The 27,074-nt window shown below is 36.9% G+C and overlaps 2 protein-coding genes across 7 annotated transcripts in view; one reads left to right on the top strand and one right to left on the bottom strand.

The window, feature by feature from the left end:
- wdfy1 (WD repeat and FYVE domain containing 1) overlaps positions 1-10,162 on the top strand; it is a 29,025-nt gene extending 18,863 nt beyond the window's left edge. The window contains exons 8-12 of the mRNA XM_046862274.1: positions 5,676-5,781; positions 7,829-7,930; positions 8,187-8,317; positions 8,413-8,521; positions 8,656-10,162. Coding sequence (XP_046718230.1) covers positions 5,676-5,781; positions 7,829-7,930; positions 8,187-8,317; positions 8,413-8,521; positions 8,656-8,709 — 502 coding nt within the window. The 3' untranslated portion in view covers positions 8,710-10,162. The remainder of the gene's footprint in view (positions 1-5,675; positions 5,782-7,828; positions 7,931-8,186; positions 8,318-8,412; positions 8,522-8,655) is intronic.
- Positions 10,163-10,498: 336 nt separating this feature from the next.
- Positions 10,499-26,356, bottom strand: dhrs12la (dehydrogenase/reductase 12-like a). Of its 6 annotated transcripts, none has more exons than XM_046862275.1 (10): positions 26,201-26,356; positions 24,018-24,151; positions 23,851-23,933; positions 13,277-13,372; positions 13,106-13,187; positions 12,807-12,868; positions 12,631-12,735; positions 12,398-12,488; positions 12,172-12,309; positions 10,499-11,353 (listed from the first exon to the last, which is right to left on the bottom strand). In XM_046862275.1, exons 1-10 carry the CDS (start codon positions 26,254-26,256, stop codon positions 11,238-11,240), a joined length of 963 nt encoding a protein of 320 aa, XP_046718231.1. In that variant the 5' UTR covers positions 26,257-26,356; the 3' UTR covers positions 10,499-11,237. The 6 variants fall into 6 exon arrangements, with proteins under 6 accessions (XP_046718231.1, XP_046718236.1, XP_046718235.1 ...); XM_046862280.1 differs by lacking the exon at positions 26,201-26,356 and adding an exon at positions 24,360-24,378; XM_046862279.1 differs by lacking the exon at positions 26,201-26,356 and adding an exon at positions 24,255-24,376.
- Between the last annotated feature and the right edge of the window lie 718 nt (positions 26,357-27,074).

Consider the following 27,074-nt stretch of genomic DNA (forward strand, 5'->3'; position numbering starts at 1 on the left):
AGGATTTTTTAAACCACGTTACCTCCTTCCATTGCTCCATTGAGTCCAATCTTTATTCCCCCCAGCTAATTAAAGCCTTTTTTTGATAAGCCTCAACAATAAGTGATTTTCCTAAGGCTACACAGCTGTTTAGTCCCAATCCCTTGAGTTCCCTTCACATTGTGCATGTGAAAATGCTCTTACTTTCACTATTGAACATAGCTGTGAGTTCTACTGTTGTTTTTTATGAATTGATTTCACCAAATGTGTAAATGATCTCCAAATGAGATGAGAAAACTACTCACTGAGAGTCAAATAACTTGTTTCCAGCTGAAACATAATCATGCATGCAGTAATTATTCAATAGGATAATTGGATCTTACCTACTTGCTAATTTATATCCAGGTGGTGACTTTGTTTTGGAAAGGCAGTGTATATATGAATAGATTTTTTCCTGTGACTCTTACTGCACTGAACAGCTGATATATTATCATAAAATATTAACAAAAACACTTCTGCATTGTCACGTTCTGTGTATTTTGCACTGCTTTACCCACCACACATTTTTGCACCATCCATAAATACCCACCCACATTTTTACTGTAGAATACACACACACACACACACACACACACACACACACACACACACACACACATATATATATATATATATATATATATATATATATATATATATATATATATATATATATATATATATTGTGGGTCCATATATATATAATATATATATATATAAGGGTCCATATATATGGACCCTTACACCACACCATACCGCACACGGACACTTTATGGACAACCCACCACAAAAATTGCCTATTGTTTACACTTTGTTACACATTGTTTACTGTTTCACTGTCTACTGCTATAAGAATTTTTTTTGTATATACATTTTTCTCTTTGTTTCACATACATATATCTTTATATATCTTCTATATCTTATATTGTTATATTTTATTTTATATAGTTTTTTATACTTTATACTTTATTTATCTGCTTCTTTTCTTTTTCCCCATCCTATTCCCCTCATGCCCGACCGTCGTATAAAGCATTTCACTGCATGTCGTACCCTGTATGTATATGTATGTGATGAATAAAATTTGATTTGATTTGATATATATATATATATATATATATATACAGTGAGGAAAATAAGTATTTGTACACCCTGCTATTTTGCAAGTTCTCCCACTTAGAAATCATGGAGGGGTCTGAAATTGTCATCGTAGGTGGATTTTTTTTTTTTTTTAGATTATGTCTCTCACAGTGGACATCACTGTGAGAGACATAATCTAAAAAAAAAAATCCAGAAATCACAATGTATGATTTTGTAACTATTTATTTGTATGATACAGCTGCAAATAAGTATTTGAACACCTGAGAAAGTCAATGTTAATATTTGGTACAGTAGCCTTTGTTTGCAATTACAGAGGTCAACCGTTTCCTGTAGTTTTTTACCAGGTTTGCACACACTGCAGGAGGGAATTTGGCCCACTATTGCAATGATGCTCCCTTATGATAGCATCATTGCAATAGTTTGGTTTGAATCCTCAATATGAGTATAGAAGTTGTTGGGTTCATCGTGGAGGCAAGCTGGAGGGTCAAGAAGAGGAGCTAGAAATTTTCTTGAAGACCTCATCACATCATTGATCAGTAATACAATAGCTGTTGATTGTGGAGAAAACTTATCTTTTCCAGTAGCATCCATACAGCACTCCAGTTGGTGCAAAAAGTAATCTGCTCAGTGTAATATAGTTATCTGGGGTGTTAGATCACTCAAATATCTGATTAAATGTATAGTATTTTTGACTAAATTCTTTTTTTTTTTTTTGGTCATTGAAAAATTTCATTAAATCATTGGTGATACCTTTTGATGGTGTGCATGTTAGTGTAGTGCTTCTATTTGTAGTTAATTTTGCTAACAGTTTGGAATAAAAATCTAGGATTATGTTTATTTTCTATGAGGGTACAGATATATGTTGATGTAGCAGCATTAAGATCTTATCTCCTTAAAAATATTGCTTATTCTTTGTATATATACCTTATGTTACAGCTATTCACTTCAGCAACTGCAACAACTTTTATCAATAATTTACACAAATTAAATTGCTTAAATAAAATAAAATAAATGGAAAAAATAAATTAGTTTGCATTTGTTAGACCCATTTGGGTAATACTGTGTGTGTGTGTGTGTGTGTGTGTGTGTGTGTGTGTGTGTGTGTGTGTGTGTGTGTGTGTGTGTGTGATATGTGGAATTGTCAGGATTTCTCCTTTTAAGAGAAATTTTAAAGTATCCTTAGTGCTAGCATTAGCCGCAAACTTCTAGGTTAGCAGCTAATTCTATCGCTATGGATTCTTTAGCGTTTTTTATGCATGCACAAAACAAATCTTATTTCCTGTATGGAGTCAGTGGCCACAGTGACACCGCTCACTTTAGTTTCCTTTTTCTTTTTCTTTTTTTTTTTTATTTTTTTTTTTTAATACCCCTGGCCTTGTGCAAGTTTTAAAGTTTAATAATACTAATAAAAAATGCACTAAAAGTGTGAGGCAGAGACTAAACAATTTTGTGGTCCCCCACTTTCCTAAAGGGAACTCAGATTTTAACTATATTCCACACGTAAAAAGGATCGAAAGCACTGTTCCCGAAAGATTTTGGTGCGAATACGTGTACCGTTAGACCCCTTAGTAACGGTACCTTAGTGTAGTGTATGACATATGACTGTTGAATCTACTTTTGCAAACATTAATATTGCACTTAACAGTCACATGTCAGTAATGAAATGTACACGGTTTTTGCCTGTGATACCTACTGTTGGGCTGTGCTTAGTTAAATTGTTTATTTTTGAAGCACAGGGGCCATCAGCAATGCCAGTAAATGCTTTTACCACACTTAACATAACTAAAAATCAAGAGCCAGAAGGAACCTGTGTGATATAAAGTGGCCAGCAACTCCACTGTCACCAAATCTGAGTGAATGTACTGTACTAAAGTTGGGGGATGACAGCATCCAAACGTCCTACTTAACTCAAACACACTATTGCTTATTTAACTAAGAAAAATCTATTCGCAGAATTCACAAATGTTTTCAACCAAGACTGTGTCTGAGTACCAAACACTAATTGGTAGGCAGTATCTATTTGTGGTACGAGCAAATAGCCTACAGTTTTTGATCAAAGTTGTGGGTCGGAATAGACCAAAAGTTCTGTCAGGTACTGTCGTTTATTGCTTCATACATCAGTAGTAGTATAACTATTATTAGAAAGCACACCTTAAAAAAGATGGAGACATGAATATAGGGGTTATCAACAAAAGGTCCACCATTACAAATTAGTCCTGGGATTTGCATTACATTACATATATAGGACAGGCATAAAAAAAACGGCAGGAATTACAGTTATTATATATCTCTACCTCCCTCTTACTTCCAAAGGAGAAAAAGTAATTGAACAGTTATAATTAGTCGCTTTATTGTTTTACTTACAAGCATGCAGATAAAAGTTGCTAAAAATATAAATTTTGGCATTCTCATTTGGAATCTCTTTTTTTTTGCTCTCAATATAAATTTTTAATTGCTGTCACTGCAAGAGAAACAAGCCTCAATATTACCAAGCTAGCACAGTTGGGTCCCTTGAGCGAGGCCCTTAACCCTTTGTGCTCCAGAAGTAACATGACTGATCTTGCCCTCTGACCCCAGCTTCCTAACATCGCTGGGATATGTGGAAAACAAATTATCTGTGGGATTGATAAAGTATTCTTAAATTAAAAAATAAATAAATTGTATGTCTTTTGCATTGTATATTATAAGGTGTTTTGACCAGTGACAAATTCATATGTTAATATTTGTTATAATAAAATATACAATAATGTAACTATAGAAAATGCCTTCACCATTCACAACAAAAGTTTATGTAAATGTGACACTGCTTCTGCTGCTAAACAAGTCTGAAGACTGCTCTGTTAAGCATGTTCACCCTAGAGATCTTAAGAACCATGGTGCAGCCACAAGCCATGCATGTGAATGCCAAGTACATTTGTACATGTTGCTTGGGCTCCCATAATGTTTTGTTCTTTCTATTTAAGTGGGAACATTTCTAAATGCTTTTACCACACTTAACATAACTAAAAATCAAGAGCCAGAAGGAACCTGTGTGATATAAAGTGGCCAGCAACTCCACTGTCACCAAATCTGAGTGAATGTACTGTACTAAAGTTGGGGGATGACAGCATCCAAACGTCCTACTTAACTCAAACACACTATTGCTTATTTAACTAAGAAAAATCTATTCGCAGAATTCACAAATGTTTTCAACCAAGACTGTGTCTGAGTACCAAACACTAATTGGTAGGCAGTATCTATTTGTGGTACGAGCAAATAGCCTACAGTTTTTGATCAAAGGGTCGGAATAGACCAAAAGTTCTGTCAGGTACTGTCGTTTATTGCTTCATACATCAGTAGTAGTATAACTATTATTAGAAAGCACACCTTAAAAAAGATGGAGACATGAATATAGGGGTTATCAACAAAAGGTCCACCATTACAAATTAGTCCTGGGATTTGCATTACATTACATATATAGGACAGGCATAAAAAAAACGGCAGGAATTACAGTTATTATATATCTCTACCTCCCTCTTACTTCCAAAGGAGAAAAAGTAATTGAACAGTTATAATTAGTCGCTTTATTGTTTTACTTACAAGCATGCAGATAAAAGTTGCTAAAAATATAAATTTTGGCATTCTCATTTGGAATCTCTTTTTTTTTGCTCTCAATATAAATTTTTAATTGCTGTCACTGCAAGAGAAACAAGCCTCAATATTACCAAGCTAGCACAGTTGGGTCCCTTGAGCGAGGCCCTTAACCCTTTGTGCTCCAGAAGTAACATGACTGATCTTGCCCTCTGACCCCAGCTTCCTAACATCGCTGGGATATGTGGAAAACAAATTATCTGTGGGATTGATAAAGTATTCTTAAATTAAAAAATAAATAAATTGTATGTCTTTTGCATTGTATATTATAAGGTGTTTTGACCAGTGACAAATTCATATGTTAATATTTGTTATAATAAAATATACAATAATGTAACTATAGAAAATGCCTTCACCATTCACAACAAAAGTTTATGTAAATGTGACACTGCTTCTGCTGCTAAACAAGTCTGAAGACTGCTCTGTTAAGCATGTTCACCCTAGAGATCTTAAGAACCATGGTGCAGCCACAAGCCATGCATGTGAATGCCAAGTACATTTGTACATGTTGCTTGGGCTCCCATAATGTTTTGTTCTTTCTATTTAAGTGGGAACATTTCTTTATTCTTTTATCTCATAAAGTGTGGGCATGACCCAACCCTGTACCAGCACTGGTACCACACTGAGTTCTTAAATGTTTTGGTGTCAGTAAAGGTTTTTACATTGACTCTAACATATTGTTTTATAAGCGGCTAAAGACAAAGAGCACATTTCAACATTTCTGGAAGCTTTGAATTTAAGCAATAGTAAATAAACAAGATGTATATTCCTAATTGCAAACCACACTACTGCGTTAGTGAGAATGGTCCATGAGGAAAAATAGGAGCGTAGAAATGTTTAAAAAAGAGTTCAATTGTAGATATTTAACTTAATTTAAGATGTGTGGAATAAGCCAAGTGGTTTTAAAAGCTCTTTTAATTGTCTTTCAGTGAAAAGGTTCAGGCTCTGCACTATCTGCAGCTGTCTAAGCAGCTGGTCTCCTGCTCAGCTGATGGAGCGATTTCAGTCTGGAATATGGACATGCCACGGGAGGAGGTATAAATACATAAATACATAGTAGTTTTATCTAGTTTTGGCATTCAATATACAAAATATTAATTACAATCAAATTGTTTTACACTAAAACAGCCTAGTACAAATGAGTTCAAAATTTTGCATTCTTTTGAAAAAGATTCATTTTAAATATTAAAAGTTTTACTGTACAGAGCCTTTTTATAAACTGGGGTATCTCTTGCAAGATCCATTAGATCCATTAAAGAAATGACATGGAAAAATACATTATTAAACAGGAATGTTTATTGGATTGAATGTATTTATCCAGCACATTCCACAGATTCTCATTCAGATTCAGATCTGGGGAGTTTGGAGGCCAAGTCTACATCTTGAACTTTTTGTCATATTTTTTGGACCGTTCCGAAACACATTTTGCAGTGTTTTGGAGTGTATACTGCTAAATTGATCAATATCATTAGGGAATACCCTTGCAATGAGGGTATGTGCACTATGTACTTGGTTTGCAACAATGTTTAACTAGGTAGTATTTATCAAATACTTATGTGAATTCCAGGACCCAATGCTTCTTAGTTAAACATTTCCCAGAACATCAGGCTCCACCAGTTTGTCTTCCCATAGTGCACCCTTGTGCCACCTCTTACCCACATAGGTACACACATGCTACCGGCTGTCCATATGATGTAAGAGGAAACATGAGAAAAAAAATAGGTCACCACATTGCTTTTGAAAAATGACTGTTAGACATTTTACATCTAACATATCCGATCCCTTGGTAGGTGCCATTGTAACCATATCCGTATCTGTTTATACGCATAATTACTAACACCAAATGGTTATATTGGGTGCACTTGCTCTCTCAATTATACCAGATACAGAAAAGCACTACATACTAACATATGTGGGTATGTATGGATGGGAGACTTTTAATGCAGTTAGGAGTTGAAATTTTCAATGCTTTTAATGCTTGAGAAGATGATGACAACAATTCAAAAGTAAAATACCTTCAATTGTAATATGATTACCATAAAGACCACCCACTGATTTTGACTGTGACTTTTCTGTTGGTGCCAGACAGGCTGGTTTGTGTATTTTTTTTAACTGATGATTATTTGAGATTTTGACATAACAGCCCTGAGATTTTACTCAGAACGGTTTAATAAAGAAAAACTATGCAGTGAGTGGCACTTCTGTAGATTTAAGCACCTTGTCCATGGGGGAGGTCAACGGAAAATGGCCAGACCGATTCAAGCAGGTTCACCAAGACTAGACATTTCTGGAGTTTCAGATTTCTGCTGAGGCACATAGATGGTAGGGACAGAATTTGAAAACAGAATAAATCTAGCAACTAGCCTTGTTTAATGGTGTGGGGAATGTTTTCTTGACTTATTAATACCAATCGATCATTACTTGAATGCTATAGGCTATTTAAATATTGTTGCGAATCATGTGCATTGATTAGCAAAAGAATTAGAGAAAACCAGATGATTGATCAGACAAAATGGACAAATACACTGGATAACTAAACAGATATTGCTGATGGAGGACAGGTAATTGAGCATTCAAGTGTCACTCTTTCAGAAGAGGAGAATTCCTGCTGTTAGCTGATGTTAGCGCCGTTGTGCATCCTGAGCAAGATCCGGTGCACGGACTAAAAACCTCTGCAAAAATAGATTTAAGTCGGGCCATTTCAACCAGTTATTTAATTTCCAGCATCGAACGATAGAAAGTTCAGGAAAGAATGATATGCGAATTATGAAGGCTTGAATATAGTTTTGCCCTTGATCGTGCTTTTTTGTATATAAAATATATGAGAAACACAATTAGCCAGGAGAGACACTCAGATATTGCAGTACTTAACAGTGAACGGGGCCATTCATGTAGATTTGGATAAAATAGTTAATCGCTTTGATGCCGTTTAGCCCTTTGCTAAGGTAGAACGCTGTTGTAGGACATAGTTTTTTCTTGCCCCTCCCCTGACTCAAGAGTCAAATGTCGCTCATGGACACCAATACAGTCTGGCTCCTAACATTTTTTGATGTTTTGCTCTTCTCTCTCACTCTGCACATAGGCTCCACAGTGGATGGATAGTGACTCATGTCAGATGTGTGAGCAGCCATTTTTTTGGAACATTAAGCAAATGTGGGACACTAAGACCTTGGGTCTCAGACAAGTATGTTGCAAAGAGTACTATTGCTAAGAATGCAGGTGTATAATGATCCCATATTCTGCATAACTGTTTGCCCTGTTTTACTTTTCTTTGTTTTATTATTTGCAAAATTTCATCAAACTAGAAGGCCTGTTAACAAATACATACTGATTTCATGCTATCATTTGATTGATCATTTCAGAATGCAGCAATAGCTGTGTTCAGGCAGTAATCCTGGATAATTCTGGATGTACCATAATTTTTTTTTTCTGTGTTGTAGCACCATTGCAGGAAATGTGGTAAGGCAGTTTGTGGGAAGTGTAGCTCTAAACAGTCGACCTACCCCATCATGGGCTTTGAGTTCCAGGTGCGAATGTGTGATGACTGCTACAAGACAATAAAAGAGGAAGAGTAAGTATATATAAAAACACATCATTATGTGTGAGAGAATATGCATGTTTTTTTTGTCTATTTAATTTGTTTTTATTAATTAATTTATTTCGCAGTCGATTACCTATGGCTGTGATCCATGAAGGGAAGCACAACATATCTCACATGGACATTGACATGTCTAGAGGCCTTATGGTCACCTGTGGGAATGACCGTATTGTTAAGGTAGGAAGTGAATTGTTAAGATTTGACTATGGAAATCCACATTATGGTTGAAATTGTCTTTTAATTTGCATAAAGAGATTCATAAAGCAAAAATAATTCTGGCCCAACTTCACTTATATTTGTTGTTTTTACAGATATGGGACATGAACCACGTGGTTGGCTACAACAATTCAGGGGGCTCTTTCTGAGTGATTGAAGCATTTCAAACTTCACCCATGATTTCTTCCAACAGAAGCCCCATACAGAAGCTCTCAACTTTTTAATACACAAAACTGGCCTCTCTGTAGTAATATTTCTGTATGCCTCTGTAAACCTCTCTCTGTTTCTGTTTCTGTCTCTCCCCTGCCTTATTCAACTCAGGTGAAGAACTGTGAGTTTGATTCAGGCTCTAACAGTGACCCATAAATGCAATTGACATTGCCACAGAAAGGTTCTGTAGGATAAATATAAAGGTTCTGTAGATAAAGGTTCCCATTATTTATATATATATATATATATATATATATATATATATATATATATATATATATATATATAGTGAGAGCGAGAGAGAGAGAGAGAGAGAGACTAATATACACCGATCAGCTGTAATATTAAAGCAACTAAAAAACAAAATGAATAACATTGTTTTTCTTATTACAATGGCACGTCAGGTAAATTTATACATGTTAAATATATTACGCAGTGAACAGTCCATTGTCAAAGTTGGTGTATAGGAAGCATAAAACATTTATAAGGGCCTTTTTTTAAAGAGGCAAATTGGGATAGCCAAATGACAAGCCAGATTTCTTGGACCACCCCACAAGACCTGTCATTTTAGAGACACTGTAACTTCATGTCATGTAGCAGTCAAGTAGCAGTTTGTCCCCTCTTAAGGTTCAGATTCTTGCCATTCTTCTATGTTTCATTTTTACTTTCAACTGACTGTTCATTTGCTGCCCATTAAATCCCAACCCACATGTGCAGTGTACAGTGTGTGTGAGAGAGAAAACCTTAGTGAGGTAGGATGCTTATGTTGTGCAAGAACTGGTGCACAGTCATTCAGAAGGTGTTTAGGAGAATTAAGGTCAGGGCTTTGTGCAGCTCATTCAAGTTCAACCTTGGCAAAGTTGCTGCTCACACAATGTTTTTATTTTTTGCACCAACTGTTGTTTGGTGCCACAGAGGCTGGTTTGAAAATTGGACAAGCCAAGCTGTGCTTTTCACTTCTCCATTCTGCTGTGAACATTAATCTCTGAGCTGCATTATTTTTGTAGCCTGCCATTAAAATGGTCTGATATTTGCATGAATGACAGGGGTGCTCCTAATAAAATGACCAGTAAGTGTATATGGTACAGCTTCTCTCTCTCCCTCTATTTCACAGACAGACACAAACACACCCACATACACTAACTTGTTCATTCACTACATTTGTCCTTTGAAGTTTCTTTGAATGTTTCAAAGTTGCCTTTGTTTTGTGTGTTTTTTCAGTGTGCACGCAGATGAGAATTTCCTAAGTAATTTTTCTACTGTAAACATGTCCATGCGAAAGCTGTGAACAAATATTGGTGTTTTTTTTTGCTTTTTACTAACGAAGTGGTCACCATAGGGCGTGGCTTCATATTTTTTGGTCATAAAAAATAAAAGCCTTAATTAATGTCAGTTTATTTGCGCTGGGTTATTTTGTTCCCCTTGAAACAATATCTGACATAGATGTTGCAGTGCAAGATCAGAAGTAAATATCAGAAAGAAAATCCTTTTTAAACAGCCCTATGCTAAATACTGTTTGAAAATGTATATATTTTATTTATAACTATAAATTATATGCAGTTGATTATGCCAGTGTACATTACCTAAACTCTTTATTTTTGCACAATAAAGTGTGCAAAATGACGCAACATTTTCGGAAACCTTACAGTATAAGGCTCCGAACTCAATTCAAATTGTCTGTCTTTTTTCATCTTCCAGCATTCCTCATACCCACTGTAATACCACTGATTTATTTATATAGACATTTATTAATTATGTACCATGGGTCATATAACAGAGTAGTTTACATGTTTAGTTACAATTAACACCTTAGTAAACAAACAAAACAAAAAAAAACCACAAAACATTATTTGCTCATAACATAGTAAAACAGTAAAACATTTTAAAAACATTTTGCATATTAAGAGTAATTGTTGAACCATTCTACAGATCCAGACATTACAACTTTACAGACAGAATGCACATGAGACCACTCACTGGTTCACTGGGTGAAGAATGAGAGTGATTTTGGTCTAAGCAGGTTCCCACCTGGTTGACCAGATCAGCTGAAGTCACTGTACATTACTGAAAACCCATGGGTAAACCAATGAGATGGCATAAAAGGCAAAAAACATTCTGTAACAACATGGACAAAATATTTTAATATGAATGCAAATGGATGTATGTCATTTTTACTGGAAACATTCTCACTGTTTGCAAACTGTTTTGCACCCTGAACCATGAAGTGTTCATATTTACAACGAGTAATACCTAGTGGAGACCCAACATTTAAATATATTATTAGTTAAATATAGGGTAAATTGTGTGTATTAATTTTTTTTTAGTTCGGTTTCTGTATTCTTACCTAATCTGCATAATGTGTATGTGTGTTACATAAATGGCAATGTATGTATTTAAAGGGAAACTGTCCACTGTGTGTTGTATGGCTAACATTTGTGTTGAAGTGATTCTGTTTCTCTTTGTATGTTCAATTAGGTTGGAAACCCTTTGCTATCTCTTCCATAACGCTCATGAACTTCTCATCTTCCATTTGGGAACTATGTGTCCAGGCCAGTGGCAGATGGGCTGATACCATCCTTCGATCTATACCATGTAAAAGAGTAAAAGTACAACAAATCAATGCAATATGAGAGTTGGATAAAATCACATGAAGGTTCTTTTCAGCAAGTCTTTTCTGGCTTGTTTTATTAAACAAATCCAGCACTATTTTCCCGTTCGTACTCTATGAGCTGATTCTTGAGAATATTGCAGTGTCCTCTACAAATGATGAAGGTGAACTCAAAAAAGAAAGACTCAACACACATGCTCAACTGGATGCTCTCTTTCTTGCTGGCAGGCAAGTTATATTTTTCAGGTAGATATGGATCACCTGACATTCATTGATAGAAATGTAATATGCTCTAATTTAAGCTTTCATGTATTTGAGCTATACAGCATGCTGAGACTGAGATTCTGAATGTACTGAATTTGGCATTCATAGTTTTCTTGTTATAACAGGTTTTTTATGTTAAAATTGATAATTAGCATTATAAATATTTTTTTCTTAGGAAGATTCTCTTTTATTATTTATTATCTATTTTATTATTGTATTTATTATTATTCTTAAGTGATCTTTTTCAAGATAAAACATTCTCAATTATAACCAGATGTTATGGAGCAACACATTTAAAATTGTATTGCTTGTGTGTCAGACATACTCTTTTTAACACAACTGGTGGGGATTTTTTTATTTGTAAGCATGGTAAATCTCCTCTGGCCACTTTTATTAAGATGCATATTTCAACAGTATCATTTAGATTATCCGGCATGGTTTAAAAAACAAGTGAACCCATGTTCGCATGCTTTTATGCATCAAGTTGCTATCCATATACATTTATGAACTGTATGTGTATTGTTCATACCTTGGAAAAATCTCCCACTGGGATTTGTGACTGCAGCCTCAGACACTGCGAGCCACACCATAGTGTCAGCTCCCTGTTCTGGTGTTCGCAAACGCGCTTTCATTGAGTGGTAGAAGTCAGGCATGGCATTTGCAATCACTAGCAGAGCAGAGAAATGGAAAAAAGCTGTCATTTCTACATCTAGCTCAGACTATTTTAATTATACGTATAAACAGTGTGTAATTACTTGGTGTATCCACCCAGCCAGGATGCATTACTGAGAAGTGGATGCTTGTGTGAACTTTAGCAAACTGTTCTGTCATCACCACTTGCTGCCTCTAAAACAACCAATGCTTAATTACCCATCACTAAAATATACCAAAAATAAATGCATTCATAAGCCTAGTGCCAAATTAGCATGCATATTTTGTTTTGTGGATAAATACCACACATTTTTGTATGTGTATTGTTTTTGCATACCTTGTTCTGGGCATATACCATAGTGCAATCATATCTGCCTCTCTGTGACTGCAAATTTCCTGTACGTAGTTTTTGCACCAACATCCCGCCTGATGTCACTGTGATCTAACAGAAAGACATTAAGTGCCGTCATTGCATTGACTCTTACAGTGTCATGCGTCTATGTTTGAACTTACCACTCTGGGGTCAGTGCTCTTTTCCAAAATGGGAATCAGGCTCTTGATGAGAATGTACATGGCTGGCAGAGTAATGCAAGGAGAGACAATAAAAATAAAATTGTAATACTTTAGAAAGCTTTGGGAGAGCAAACAATTGAGTACTAATCCAAATTATGTAGTTATAGTGAAAACTATAATAGATGATCGTATACCAAATTCTATTTATGAAGTCACTGTATTGCATTTGTAATGGGATGATTTCTATTTTATTTGGAAAATGAACTTTACACCATCCATGTGTGTCAAACTTCACTCACCAAGTGAGTTAACGGCAAAACTCTTTTCAAAGCCCTCTGCATTCACTTCTCGCTTAGTCATCATACAACCTGCATTATTGATCTGCAGTATCACAGCAACATACAATTCATAAAAGATCAGTTAATTACTGCATTTTCCCTGCATGGGCTAAAAGAAAGCAGATCACTTACCAGAACATTGAGCATTTTGTATCTTTTTTTGAATGCCTCTGCAAACTCCCATACCTTCCTGGTCTCAGATAGGTCCAGGATGTGCACATAGACTTCCTGTAGTTACAGACTCAGAATCAGCAGTGTCATATTACAACAATACCTTTTTTCTTACATGAAAAAAACAGCCCAGCTAAAACAAAATCAGAATATAACGTAGGACAAAATCAGTAATTCTATTTGATTTCAGACACGAAAATGATCTGACATGACAAAATGAGCTGTCACATCCAATTTCCACCGATCATCCTTGTGATATTACAGGGTTTTTTTTGTTGTTGTTGTTGTTGTTGTTGTTATAATAAATAAAAATATCTATAATCAGGGTGGTTTAACAATGTTACAGATTCAATGGTGAGTACAAATATACACCCCCCTACATCATTGTCTGTCTCTTTATCATTCTCATAAAGAGAGTTTGCTTGAATGTGTACAGTTTGTTTAGGCTAGCATGATTGCTCATTTGTTGTACCACAATATTGGTGAATGCTGTGTGTGATAAGCTATTTGATAATATTTTTGCTAAGTATTGTAGCAAACCCAGTGGCTGACCAGATATCTTTATTTGTTATATCATGGTCACATGCTTTGCTAGCTCTGGACCTCCGAACGACACTCACATCTAATGTTCTACCTGTTTCTGGGTTGAATATCTCTGGAAGACCTTAACAGCTTTCAGGAATGGGGACCCTGAGTTTCAAGGGGTTTCTCCTCAGGCTGTGATTATAGCTCACCTGTATATGGGCAAGCAACCGGCATGTGGCTGAAGTTACATACATGGATCAGAACCTCCAAACCTTACTAGTAGCTTCTTTCCTGCCCCCAGGGAAACAGAAGGCGGTGAGAAGACACAAAAGCCCACTGCTCCCTTACTTCCTCATGAGTCATCATTAGGATTTTCTTCTGATGATTCAAATACTATTTTCTTGGTTGCATTTGGTTCTCTGGTTGCACATAAAAAAGGCCACTACCCCTACTGGATGACACATTCTCCCCGTTGTCTCAATCTTAGTAATCCCATAGTGATGAGGGCTCAGATGTTTATGCAGCTGAGAAGTCGTAGTCCAGTCTTTGCAAGATACATTCAACATGGCATTAGTCAAGTTGAATCTGGACTCTACCCCTTCAATTTTGGATTCATCAAACCTCCTGCACTGGTCAGTTTCCCAGCGTAAGGATTTCTGAGTGCAGATGTACAGATGACCTATTAGTCATGGTCTACAACACAGCTTCCAGCTTTAGCTGAGTAGGGAACTCTTTGGCCCATTTACTGATGACTGATGTCTCTTCAGATGGCACTGCTTTGGGGTCAATCACCTTTTCTAGCAGGAAAGCTATTGTAGTATTGGTTACTGTCGCAGGCTAGATGTCAAGTGTGGCTAGCACAATCCAGATTACTGCATAGACCATAGATCAAGGCAGCTAATTCTTACTCCCAACAGCTTGAGTGCAAGGTGGGTTATTCTGTTCACTCAGCCCACTGGCCAGCTGTCTATCAGACAACCTTCCTGCATTGTACACAGAGGTAGCCATAAAGGCCATCACACCAGTCACACCATTACACCAGTCGGCAAGCTCAACCACCACTCTAGCAAGAAGAGATGGGGCTTGAAATATTCTATTTGTGTTGTAGACCCTGACTAATAGGTCATCTGAACATCTGCACTCAAAAATCCTCTGGCTGAGAAACTGACCAGTGCAGGAGGTTTGATGAATCCAAAATTGGAGAGGTAAGTCCAGATTCACAGTGACTAATGCCAATTTGAATGTATCTTGCAAAGACAGGACTACACACCATTCCTCTATGTGTGTTCACAAGGTGTAATCAGGCAGCACTGGAACTACTGCAGCAGACTGGCCTGTTGATATTCCTGTATCCAGAAGACTGGCTGTTGTGTGCCAAAATGCTTTATTTGGCAGAAAGAAAGGCAGCACCTACTGAACATGCTGAAGCCTTACAAGTGATAGTAAATCTGCAAAAGAGCTGTATTGTCTCCTGTTATTCAGCAAGTGGCACGCTATGATCAGAAATGTAGCAAGGTTCTGAGCAAAACCCAAGATATGCTACATCAACTTTTTAGGATTGACTGGCTGACTCATTACAGCCTTGGCTGTCATCAATCTAGGGCTGCAACACTTGCAATCCTTTCAGTGCTTGCTGCTAGAAAGGTTGCAATCAGCGGTCCACAGCCGGTTAACAAAGGCTTAGGTCACAGCCAGCTGCTCTGCCTCACTGTCACTTTAGCAACAAGATCAGTTTCTCAAGTGGGGTGTACGGATGGGGCTGACTCCTACAGACAAATACTGGCAAAAACAGACAATACAACAATATTATTTCTCATTAATCTTTACGGGTAGTGAGGTCTCAGCCATTAATCTACTTAACACGAGCATAGTTTCTATGGGTAGACAGACACCTTATATCAATCAGAGCAATGCATATTCTGGGGCAAAGCAACAAGAGATAGCACAGGCTAATACTGAACCTATATTCCCAGACAAACAGGTTGAGGTTGTGTCTGGCCCCTGGGGCTGAACAGGGGCTGAATTGTCAAATGCAAATTGGTGTCACACTCCACATTTGTAATATTGTACAAAATGAATGTCGCAACTGTACCCTTGGGTACCTCTGCAATTTTTATGAACATTGCCTAGGGTTTTATGGATCTTACACTATGTTAAACAGTCTCTGGTGTTCTGGAACAATGAAATAGAATGCTGGTTACTGGTAAAAAAAAACATGCTTCCATAAATTGTGGAAGACTGACAGAGTCTTTGGATATCAGACTGATGAGAATGACTGCAGAGACAGATGATAACAAAGATGAATTTATTTATGTACTATGAAGCATCAATGTTTAGGGTAATTGTATTATTTAGGTATTATTTAAATAAATTATAATGTCAATGATATACATTTTGTCATAGTAAAATTACATTATTCTTGAAAATTGTGTTTTTATTAATGAATATTATAATATTTTTATATTTTCTCTTAATCTAATGCCATTTTTCTAAAAATATCAAAGCAAAATATTGTGACATTTATCTAATATATATATTTTTGCGTTGATACTGATGTGAAAAAGCATCAGCAGTTATGGCCAGACTGAACCAGAGGGTCTGGAACAACCACAACCTCACTGAGAAGACCAAACTGCGCGTCTACCAGGCCTGCGTGCTCAGCACACTCCTCTACAGCAGCGAGGCATGGACCGCCTACGCGAGTCACGAGAGGAAACTCAACAGCTTCCATCTGAGATCCCTGCAGTGCATTCTGCGTATCCAGTGGAAGGACAAAGTACCCAACACAGAGGTTCTGGAACGCACTGGCATAAACAGCATGTTCTCCATTCTCAGCGAGAGGCGCACCCAAGGACCTGCTGTACGGCGAGCTAGCAGAAGGTGCACGACTGACCGGACGGCCATGTCTGCGATACAAAGATGTCTGCAAAAAGGACATGAAGACGGCCAACATCAACGTAAACAACTGGGAGAGCTGTGCTGACGACCGCCCCGCCTGGAGTCTTGCTGTCAGACAGGGCGCTCAGAAAGCCGAGGAGGTGAGAAACACAAACCTCGCTGCAAAGAGAGCCAGGAGGAAGGTAAACCAACAACAGCCTCAGCAAACATCAGCATTCACCTGTAGCAAGTGCAACAGAGACTGTCACTCCAGGATCTGACTTTTCAGCCACTCGCGAAGGTGCAGATAGGACACCCAAACTGGAAGCTACACCATCATCTCTCGAAGACGGACGGATGCCTGTCCAACTGCATGTTAACGCAAATTTTTTATCAGCGAATCACATGGTAGCAGCTCAATGCATTTAGGCATGTAGACATGGTCAAGACGATCTGCTGCAGTTCAAACCGTGCATCAGAATGGGAAAGAAAGGTGATTTAAGTGACTTTGAATGTGGCATGGTGGTTGGTGCCAGACAGGCTGGTCTGAGTATTTCAGAAACTGCTGATCTACTAGGATTTTCATGCACAACCATCTCTAGGGTTTACAGAGAATGGTCAGAAAAAGAGAAAATATCCAGTGAGCGGCAGTTCTGTGGGCGCAAATGCCTTGTTGATGCCAGAAGTCAGAGGAGAATGGCCAGACTGGTTTGAGCTGATAGAAAGGAAACAGTAACTCAAATAACCACTCGTTACAACCGAGGTATGCAGAAGAGCATCTCCGAATGCACAACACGTCGAACCTTGAGGCGGATGGGCTACAGCAGCAGAAGACCACACCGGGTGCCACTCCTGACAGCTAAGAACAGGAAAATGAGGCTACAATTTGCACAGGCTCACCAAAATTGGACAATAGAAGATTGGAAAAACGTTGCCTGGTCTGATGAGTCTCGATTTCTGCTGCGACATTCGGATGGTAGGGTCAGAATTTGGCATCAACAACATGAAAGCATGGATCCATCCTGCCTTGTATCAACGGTTCAGGCTGGTGGTGGTGGTGTAATGGTGTGGGGGTTATTTTCTTGGCACACTTTGGGCCCATTAGTACCAATTGAGCATCGTGTCAACGCCACAGCCTACCTGAGTACCTGCTGACCATGTCCAGCCCTTTATGACCACAGTTTACCCATCTTCTGATGGCTACTTCCAGCAGGTTAACGCACCATGTCATAAAGCGCAAATCATCTCAGACTGGTTTCTTGAACATGACAATGAGTTCACTGTACTCAAATGGCCTCCACAGTCACCAGATCTCTATCCAATAGAGCACCTTTAGGATGTGGTGGAATGGGAGATTCGCATCATGGATGTGCAGCCGACAAATCTGCAGCAACTGCGTGATGCTATCATGTCAATATGGACCAAAATTTCTGAGGAATGTTTTCAGTACCTTGTTGAATCTATGCCACGAAGGATTAAGGCAGTTCTGAAGGCAAAAGGGGGTCCAACCCGGTACTAGTTAGGTATACCTAATAAAGTGGCCGGTGAGTGTGTATATATGTATATAAAATGATTTTATTTAACCAGACATAAGGACAATTAAGGACAATTATATCACTCCACTAATCAGGCATTCATAATTAATAAACTTTTTAAAAGACTGGTAAAACATTTCACTAGTACAATTTCAGAGTTGTAGAACCTATACCAAGGCACACCAAAGATTTTCTAGCAGCTAGTGGTGTTTCAATACCTAAATAAGACACATCATCTTCAGTTGTCCTCATGTCACATGACACAACCATTTTGCACACACCTTGTCCTGCAGTGTTTTTTATTTATTTTTTTAAATTTTTTTTAACATTGCACATTACAGCCACTAACATCCAAACTATGAAAGAATACGTATGAAATTATTTAATAATATTTTAATAAAATTATTAATTAAAAAAACCCAGAATATGTTTTATTTTTAGATTGTCCAAAGTAGCTACGTTTGGCTTTGACGAAAGCGCTCATCAGATTTACACACAAAACAAAAACCAGTGACGAAGTAAATGTAATTGGTTACTATACTTAAGTAGCTTTTTTGCGTATCTGAACTTTACTGTTCAGATTTCCATTTGGGGAGACTTTTACTTTAACTTCACTACATTTTAAAGTCAAATATCAGACATTCCTTTTTATTTATAAGTGAATAATAAAACTTTACTGGTCAAGCCCACAGCAAGCCACCAATCAGGGTAGAGCGCTTGCTCTGTTTTGAACTTGTGTTAATTGCTGCTTGTTGGTATTTACTTAGCACAAACATACAGATCAGTGTCAGTTCAACAGCAAGCAGAACATTTTGAGAGGAATAAATGATAGAAGAAAGTCCTGACTCTAACTTTTCAAAACACTCAGCCTTATCTTTGAAGCAGTTGAAAAGAAGGTTTTCAGCTCATGATAATTTTAATAAATATAAATCAGTGTTTGACTAATTCATATCATTCTATTAATAGATTGGTGTGCTAAGAGTAACATTAGAGTCTTTTCACATAAACTGAGTTGATTAAGCGATTAAGAGTCTTGTGGCAAAAATCATAATAGGAAACATTATAGCCATAATAAATCATACTTGTATACTTAAGTACATTTGAAGGCAAATACCTTTGTACTTTTACTCAAGTGAAAGTTTAAAGGAAGCACTTTTAACTTCACTGGAGTAAAAATTTACCTTGTGTATCTATACTTTAACTCAAGTGCATAGTTTGTGTATTTCGTCCACCACTGCAATCACCTGCTCTAAATCCAGTTAAGATGTTTTAGGATGATGTGCACTGGAAAGTAAAGGAGCCAATGTGAATGTAACACCCCTGGGAACTCCTTAAAGAGTGTTGGTAAACCATTACAGCTGTCATCAAAGCACAAGGTGGCTACTTTGAAGAATCAAAAATATGGAACATATTCTGGGTTATTTAACACATTTCTGTTGACTACAAAATTCCATATTTGTTCTGTCCTAATTTCACTTTCAGAAACTGTTTAAAATCATATATATATATATATATATATATATATATATATATATATATATATATATATATATATATATATATACAGGAGTGCAGAATTATTAGGCAAATGAGTATTTTGACCACATCATCCTCGTTATGCATGTTGTCTTACTCCAAGCTGTATAGGCTGGAAAGCCTACTACCAATTAAGCATATTAGGTGATGTGCATCTCTGTAATGAGAAGGGTGTGGTCTAATGACATCAACACCCTATATCAGGTGTGCATAATTATTAGGCAACTTCCTTTCCTTTGGCAAAATGGGTCAAAAGAAGGACTTGACAGGCTCAGAAAAGTCAAAAATAGTGAGATATATTGCAGAGGGATGCAGCAGTCTTAAAATAGCCAAGCTTCTGAAGCGTGATCATCGAACAATCAAGCGTTTCATTCAAAATAGTCGACAGGGTCGCAAGAAGCATGTGGAAAACCAAGGCGCAAAATAACTGCCCGTGAACTGAGAAAAGTCAAGCGTGCAGCTGCCAAGATGCCACTTGCCACCAGTTTGGCCATATTTCAGAGCTGCAACATCACTGAGTGCCCAAAAGCACAAGGTGTGCAATACTCAGAGACATGGCCAAGGTAAGAAAGGCAGAAAGTCGACCACCACTGAACAAGACACACAAGCTGAAACGTCAAGACTGGGCCAAGAAATATCTCAAGACTGATTTTTCTAAGGTTTTATGGACTGATGAAATGAGAGTGAGTCTTGATGGGCCAGATGGATGGGCCCGTGGCTGGATTGGTAAAGGGCAGAGAGCTCCAGTCCGACTCAGACGCCAGCAAGGTGGAGGTGGAGTACTGGTTTGGGCTGGTATCATCAAAGATGAGCTTGTGGGGCCTTTTCGGGTTGAGGATGGAGTCAAGCTGAACTCCCAGTCCTACTGCCAGTTTCTGGAAGACACCTTCTTCAAGCAGTGGTACAGGAAGAAGTCTGCATCCTTCAAGAAAACATGATTTTCATGCAGGACAATGCTCCATCACACACGTCCAAGTACTCCACAGCGTGGCTGGCAAGAAAGGGTATAAAAGAAGAAAATCTAATGATATGGCCTCCTTGTTCACCTGATCTGAACCCCATTGAGAACCTGTGGTCCATCATCAAATGTGCGATTTACAAGGAGGGAAAACAGTACACCTCTCTGAACAGTGTCTGGGAGGCTGTGGTTGCTGCTGCACGCAATGTTGATGGTGAACAGATCAAAACACTGACAGAATCCATGGATGGCAGGCTTTTGAGTGTCCTTGCAAAGAAAGGTGGCTATATTGGTCACTGATTTGTTTTTGTTTGGTTTTTGAATGTCAGAAATGTATATTTGTGAATGTTGAGATGTTATATTGGTTCACTGGTAAAAATAAATAATTGAAATGGGTATGAATTTGTTTTTTGTTAAGTTGCCTAATAATTATGCACAGTAATAGTCACCTGCACACACAGATATCCCCCTAAAATAGCTAAAACTAAAACTACTTCCAAAAATATTCAGCTTTGATATTAATGAGTTTTTGTGTTCATTGAGAACATGGTTGTTGTTCAAATTAAATCCTCAAATAAAATTAATCCTCAAAATACAACTTGCCTAATAATTCTGCACTCCTGTGTATATATATATATATATATATATATATATATATATATATATATATATATATATATATATATATATATATATATATATATTTAAAAAGAAGGTGCCCAAACTATTGACTGGTAGTGTATGTATGTTTAGAAGGAGCACAAAAATAGAACTACTGTGCTTGCAGTGATGTATCCCATTGCAGAGACCTGTTTTCCAAATTCCCTATGCTCATACCCAATTCTGTCTTGAATTTGTTGCAAAAAGTGCTTCAAATAAGTATTAGGTAGCAAGTCTGGACAATTGTGTTTGCCATTTTTACACAATTAAAAAAAGGTTTTAATTAAAAAATAATTGATCAATGAATTGGAAAAAACTGAAGTAATTGATCTTTTCATTCAAATTTTAAATATCCAAAATTAATGCCACTGTTGCAATTGCACAAAGTTACAAGTTTGTAATCTTACTTTGTTTCCAGACTCCTTGATAATCTCTGCTCTGGTTTCCTCAGCCTTGTCCTTGTTTCTGCATACCATGTGGATTGTACCACCTGAAATGTGTGTAAACCGTCAATATCAGACAATATTAAATTTGTGAATATTTACTACAAACGTACACTTACACACTTCTTTACCTTTTTTAGCAATGGCCATGGCCACTGCTTTGCCAATGCCACTGTTAGCTCCAGTGATCAAGAAAGATCGACCTGCCACAGAGACTTCCACATCTTTTTCTATAAAATGTTTTGATGCAGACTCAAATGCTCCCCTGGAACAAACCCAAAAAATGCAAAACATTTAGGATTAATTTCCATTGACATATCAATAGCATAGTGGTATTAAATATCCAATTAGCATACTAAAAGATTTACTTTTAAAATTAGCCTGCTTTTTTCCTGACTTCCCATCACCCCAGCAAAATATTATATGATTTTACAGCTAAATAGTCAATAAAGCACAATAATTTACATCTTTACCAACAAAACAAGCGCTGAGAGACTGAAATGTCGGTTCGCTAACAAGTGCAAATCAGGACATCACTGTGATGCCACTCGTAGCATGAATAAGTGGCTTTGTCCACTCAAGCCAGAGTCACTGGGCAGTGGGACAAAGGGGCACAAGGAGGCACTGGGGACGCTTGCTCCACTCAGTAAATGAGCACACTGTTAAAGTGTTGTGCAGAGCCTAATGAGGCATATTGGTTCACTGTGGGTCATGGCTGTAGAGTGAAATGCAAACAAAAGTTATATTTATACAGGGAAAATAAAAATGGAAAAAAAATATTAGATCCATGGTAGGGAAAAGGTAATTTCTTTTTTGTTTGTTTGTTTGATTTTTACAGATATAAGTCAATATTCCACTGATCTCATTGTTATTTTAGCTATTGCACAGCCTTTGCACAGTGTTTGGGACTAGGTTGAAAACATTTTTGCTTAGTAAAGGCATCTATGAAAGTGTTTTTCTTAGATAAAGGAGCAGATCTAGAGGATTCACAAGTATATTGTTTTGGTGAACTGGAATGTTTGGATGTTGCCACTCTTACACATCCACTCAGATTTGAAAATGGTGAATGGTACCTTCTGGCTCTCTTGTTGTCATAGTTTATCAGAATGTACAAGGTAATTAAACATTTGTGATAATAAACACAGCTAAAAATCTGTGTTTTCTCCCTCTCTCTGTCTCTTTCTTAAGCCTTACATGGTCCTGAGATACCAGTGATCCTGTCCCCTTCTGGTCTCCAGACCGGCTTTTTTTGTTAACCTATTTTTTTTATCTTGTCAGGTTATCTGTGCCCATAATAACCTGAGATTATCTTTGTTCTTGTTTGTTTTTGTTTGAAAAAAGTGTTTATTTGAATTACGTATTTCCTTCCTGGCATCTTAAACCAATGTTTGAATTTCATGTACAGAAGTGTCAATCACTACATTTTTTTTGCACCATTCTGTGTAAACTCCGCAAGAGATCATAGTGATATAGTGATATAGTGATATAGTCACGAACTTCAGTCTACTGATTCTTGTTCATAGACACAAATTTCCTCTTTTTGTGTAACTCAGCACGACTGCCTCCGTCTCCATAGCAACAGATGCAGAGGATCATGCAATGCTGATAGAAATTACAACAGTAATCTTTTCCCTCCATTTCTATCAGAGAATAAAGCAGAAAACCTACGGTTATGGTTTGGTTAAGGGTTCTATTGTAATTAATATGTGTGTCTCTAATTAATGCAGTCTCCTTAATTAACCAGAAAATATATTACCTGTATTTTGACTGGAAGAAACCACTGACGATGGTTTATAATAGCAAGTAGCATACCAAATATATATTAATAATAACAGGATAAAATCTCCTGCTTAAATGTTGAGTAATAGTGCTTGCAAATTAAAAATAATTGATCAATGAATTGGAAAAAACTGAAGTAATTGATCTTTTCATTCAAATTTTAAATATCCAAAATTAATGCCACTGTTGCAATTGCACAAAGTTACAAGTTTGTAATCTTACTTTGTTTCCAGACTCCTTGATAATCTCTGCTCTGGTTTCCTCAGCCTTGTCCTTGTTTCTGCATACCATGTGGATTGTACCACCTGAAATGTGTGTAAACCGTCAATATCAGACAATATTAAATTTGTGAATATTTACTACAAACGTACACTTACACACTTCTTTACCTTTTTTAGCAATGGCCATGGCCACTGCTTTGCCAATGCCACTGTTAGCTCCAGTGATCAAGAAAGATCGACCTGCCACAGAGACTTCCACATCTTTTTCTATAAAATGTTTTGATGCAGACTCAAATGCTCCCCTGGAACAAACCCAAAAAATGCAAAACATTTAGGATTAATTTCCATTGACATATCAATAGCATAGTGGTATTAAATATCCAATTAGCATACTAAAAGATTTACTTTTAAAATTAGCCTGCTTTTTTCCTGACTTCCCATCACCCCAGCAAAATATTATATGATTTTACAGCTAAATAGTCAATAAAGCACAATAATTTACATCTTTACCAACAAAACAAGCGCTGAGAGACTGAAATGTCGGTTCGCTAACAAGTGCAAATCAGGACATCACTGTGATGCCACTCGTAGCATGAATAAGTGGCTTTGTCCACTCAAGCCAGAGTCACTGGGCAGTGGGACAAAGGGGCACAAGGAGGCACTGGGGACGCTTGCTCCACTCAGTAAATGAGCACACTGTTAAAGTGTTGTGCAGAGCCTAATGAGGCATATTGGTTCACTGTGGGTCATGGCTGTAGAGTGAAATGCAAACAAAAGTTATATTTATACAGGGAAAATAAAAATGGAAAAAAAATATTAGATCCATGGTAGGGAAAAGGTAATTTCTTTTTTGTTTGTTTGTTTGATTTTTACAGATATAAGTCAATATTCCACTGATCTCATTGTTATTTTAGCTATTGCACAGCCTTTGCACAGTGTTTGGGACTAGGTTGAAAACATTTTTGCTTAGTAAAGGCATCTATGAAAGTGTTTTTCTTAGATAAAGGAGCAGATCTAGAGGATTCACAAGTATATTGTTTTGGTGAACCGGAATGTTTGGATGTTGCCACTCTTACACATCCACTCAGATTTGAAAATGGTGAATGGTACCTTCTGGCTCTCTTGTTGTCATAGTTTATCAGAATGTACAAGGTAATTAAACATTTGTGATAATAAACACAGCTAAAAATCTGTGTTTTCTCCTCTCTGTCTCTTTCTTAAGCCTTACATGGTCCTGAGATACCAGTGATCCTGTCCCCTTCTGGTCTCCACACCGGCTTTTTTTGTTAACCTATTTTTTTTATCTTGTCAGGTTATCTGTGCCCATAATAACCTGAGATTATCTTTGTTCTTGTTTGTTTTTGTTTGAAAAAAGTGTTTATTTGAATTACGTATTTCCTTCCTGGCATCTTAAACCAATGTTTGAATTTCATGTACAGAAGTGTCAATCACTACATTTTTTTTGCACCATTCTGTGTAAACTCCGCAAGAGATCATAGTGATATAGTGATATAGTGATATAGTCACGAACTTCAGTCTACTGATTCTTGTTCATAGACACAAATTTCCCTCTTTTTTGTGTAACTCAGCACGACTGCCTCCGTCTCCATAGCAACAGATGCAGAGGATCATGCGCAATGCTGATAGAAATTACAACAGTAATCTTTTCCCTCCATTTCTATCAGAGAATAAAGCAGAAAACCTACGGTTATGGTTTGGTTAAGGGTTCTATTGTAATTAATATGTGTGTCTCTAATTAATGCAGTCTCCTTAATTAACCAGAAAATATATTACCTGTATTTTGACTGGAAGAAACCACTGACGATGGTTTATAATAGCAAGTAGCATACCAAATATATATTAATAATAACAGGGATAAAATCTCCTGCTTAAATGTTGAGTAATAGTGCTTGCAAATTAAAAAAATAAATAGCAAACGAGAAAAAACAATACAGCTTCTGTGGTACGAAGTGGCAGAAAGGAAACTTTGGCAGAGGCACCAAAAATATCTATTGATACCTATTGAAATAAATTACATAGAAAGTCGTCCTCAGTGACACGAAAAAAGAGGGGAAATCCGAGTCTGTGAACACGAATCAATAGATTGCATTTCTTGACTATATCACTAAATGCCGGAAGAATTGGCTGGTCTCTTAGCTGTGCATGAATAATTTTTCAAGAAGAATAATAAGAATAATACTTTTTTTTTTAAGACAATAATAAATATAAGTACCTGCTAATCACATGAACTACAAGTCACTATTGCTATTCCTACACATTACTGTGCCTTTAGCTATTATTTAGATACGTTTAGCAGTATACGTGTAAAAGATGCAAATTTTGTCTCTTACTTTGTAAATTCGATGAATCCTTTAAGGAACCACGCTGAGTTTCGGTACAAAGACATATTTTGTTACAACGCAATCCGCTACTTGGTTGTCCGTTTGTTTGTCAGCCACCCGCTGGGACATTCTGCGCCTCTGCCCTTTTAAAGGGTGTTCACATGAGCGCGCATGGAAACGCGCACAGAACGGAGAGCATTATTCTGTGTTCGACTCACATTTCGTCTTTTGACAAAATAACATTATTTATCGACATTGTCCTGAATCAAAATTAAAAGTGAATACAAAAACTGATTATAAAGTAAAGTAAAGGGCAAACTTTTTGTGTTTTGAGCTTGTTTCCGTGAATAATAAAAATGTTTTCCTATGCCTAAGCGTATAATACTGTTTAATAGTATTTTTGTAGACAGGTCATTGTATTGTCTATATACATTCACCAGACACACAATCAAGTCTACCCTTAATTTGATTTTTTAAATATAACTGATATACACGTTTAATGAGAGGTTGTGTCAGGGATATAGCAGCCAATTTAAAAGTAAGGTGGACATCTCCTTCAGGTTACTTTTATGCCCCATTTATCCACACCTCACCTGTAAATCTCAAACCAGGTGGTTCTTTGAAAGAAATTACATGTACAAATCCAACACTGCACTTTAAAAATGAATGTATATTTTTCTGCTAGTGCTATCACTGCTTCCCTGTCTTAGACCACGTGAACAGAGCAAAAATTAAGCAGGAAATAATAACGAAAATTGAGCTTAATAAATGTAACTAATGACAACCAGTTCAAACCACAGAAATTAAGAAGAACATAATTACTTATCAAGTGGAGTGCGATGCTACTATACTAAAAGGAATTCAGAAACTGCAAATCCCAATC

The sequence above is a fragment of the Silurus meridionalis genome, chromosome 12 (assembly GCF_014805685.1).
Source record: "Silurus meridionalis isolate SWU-2019-XX chromosome 12, ASM1480568v1, whole genome shotgun sequence".
Lineage (NCBI taxonomy): Eukaryota > Metazoa > Chordata > Actinopteri > Siluriformes > Siluridae > Silurus > Silurus meridionalis.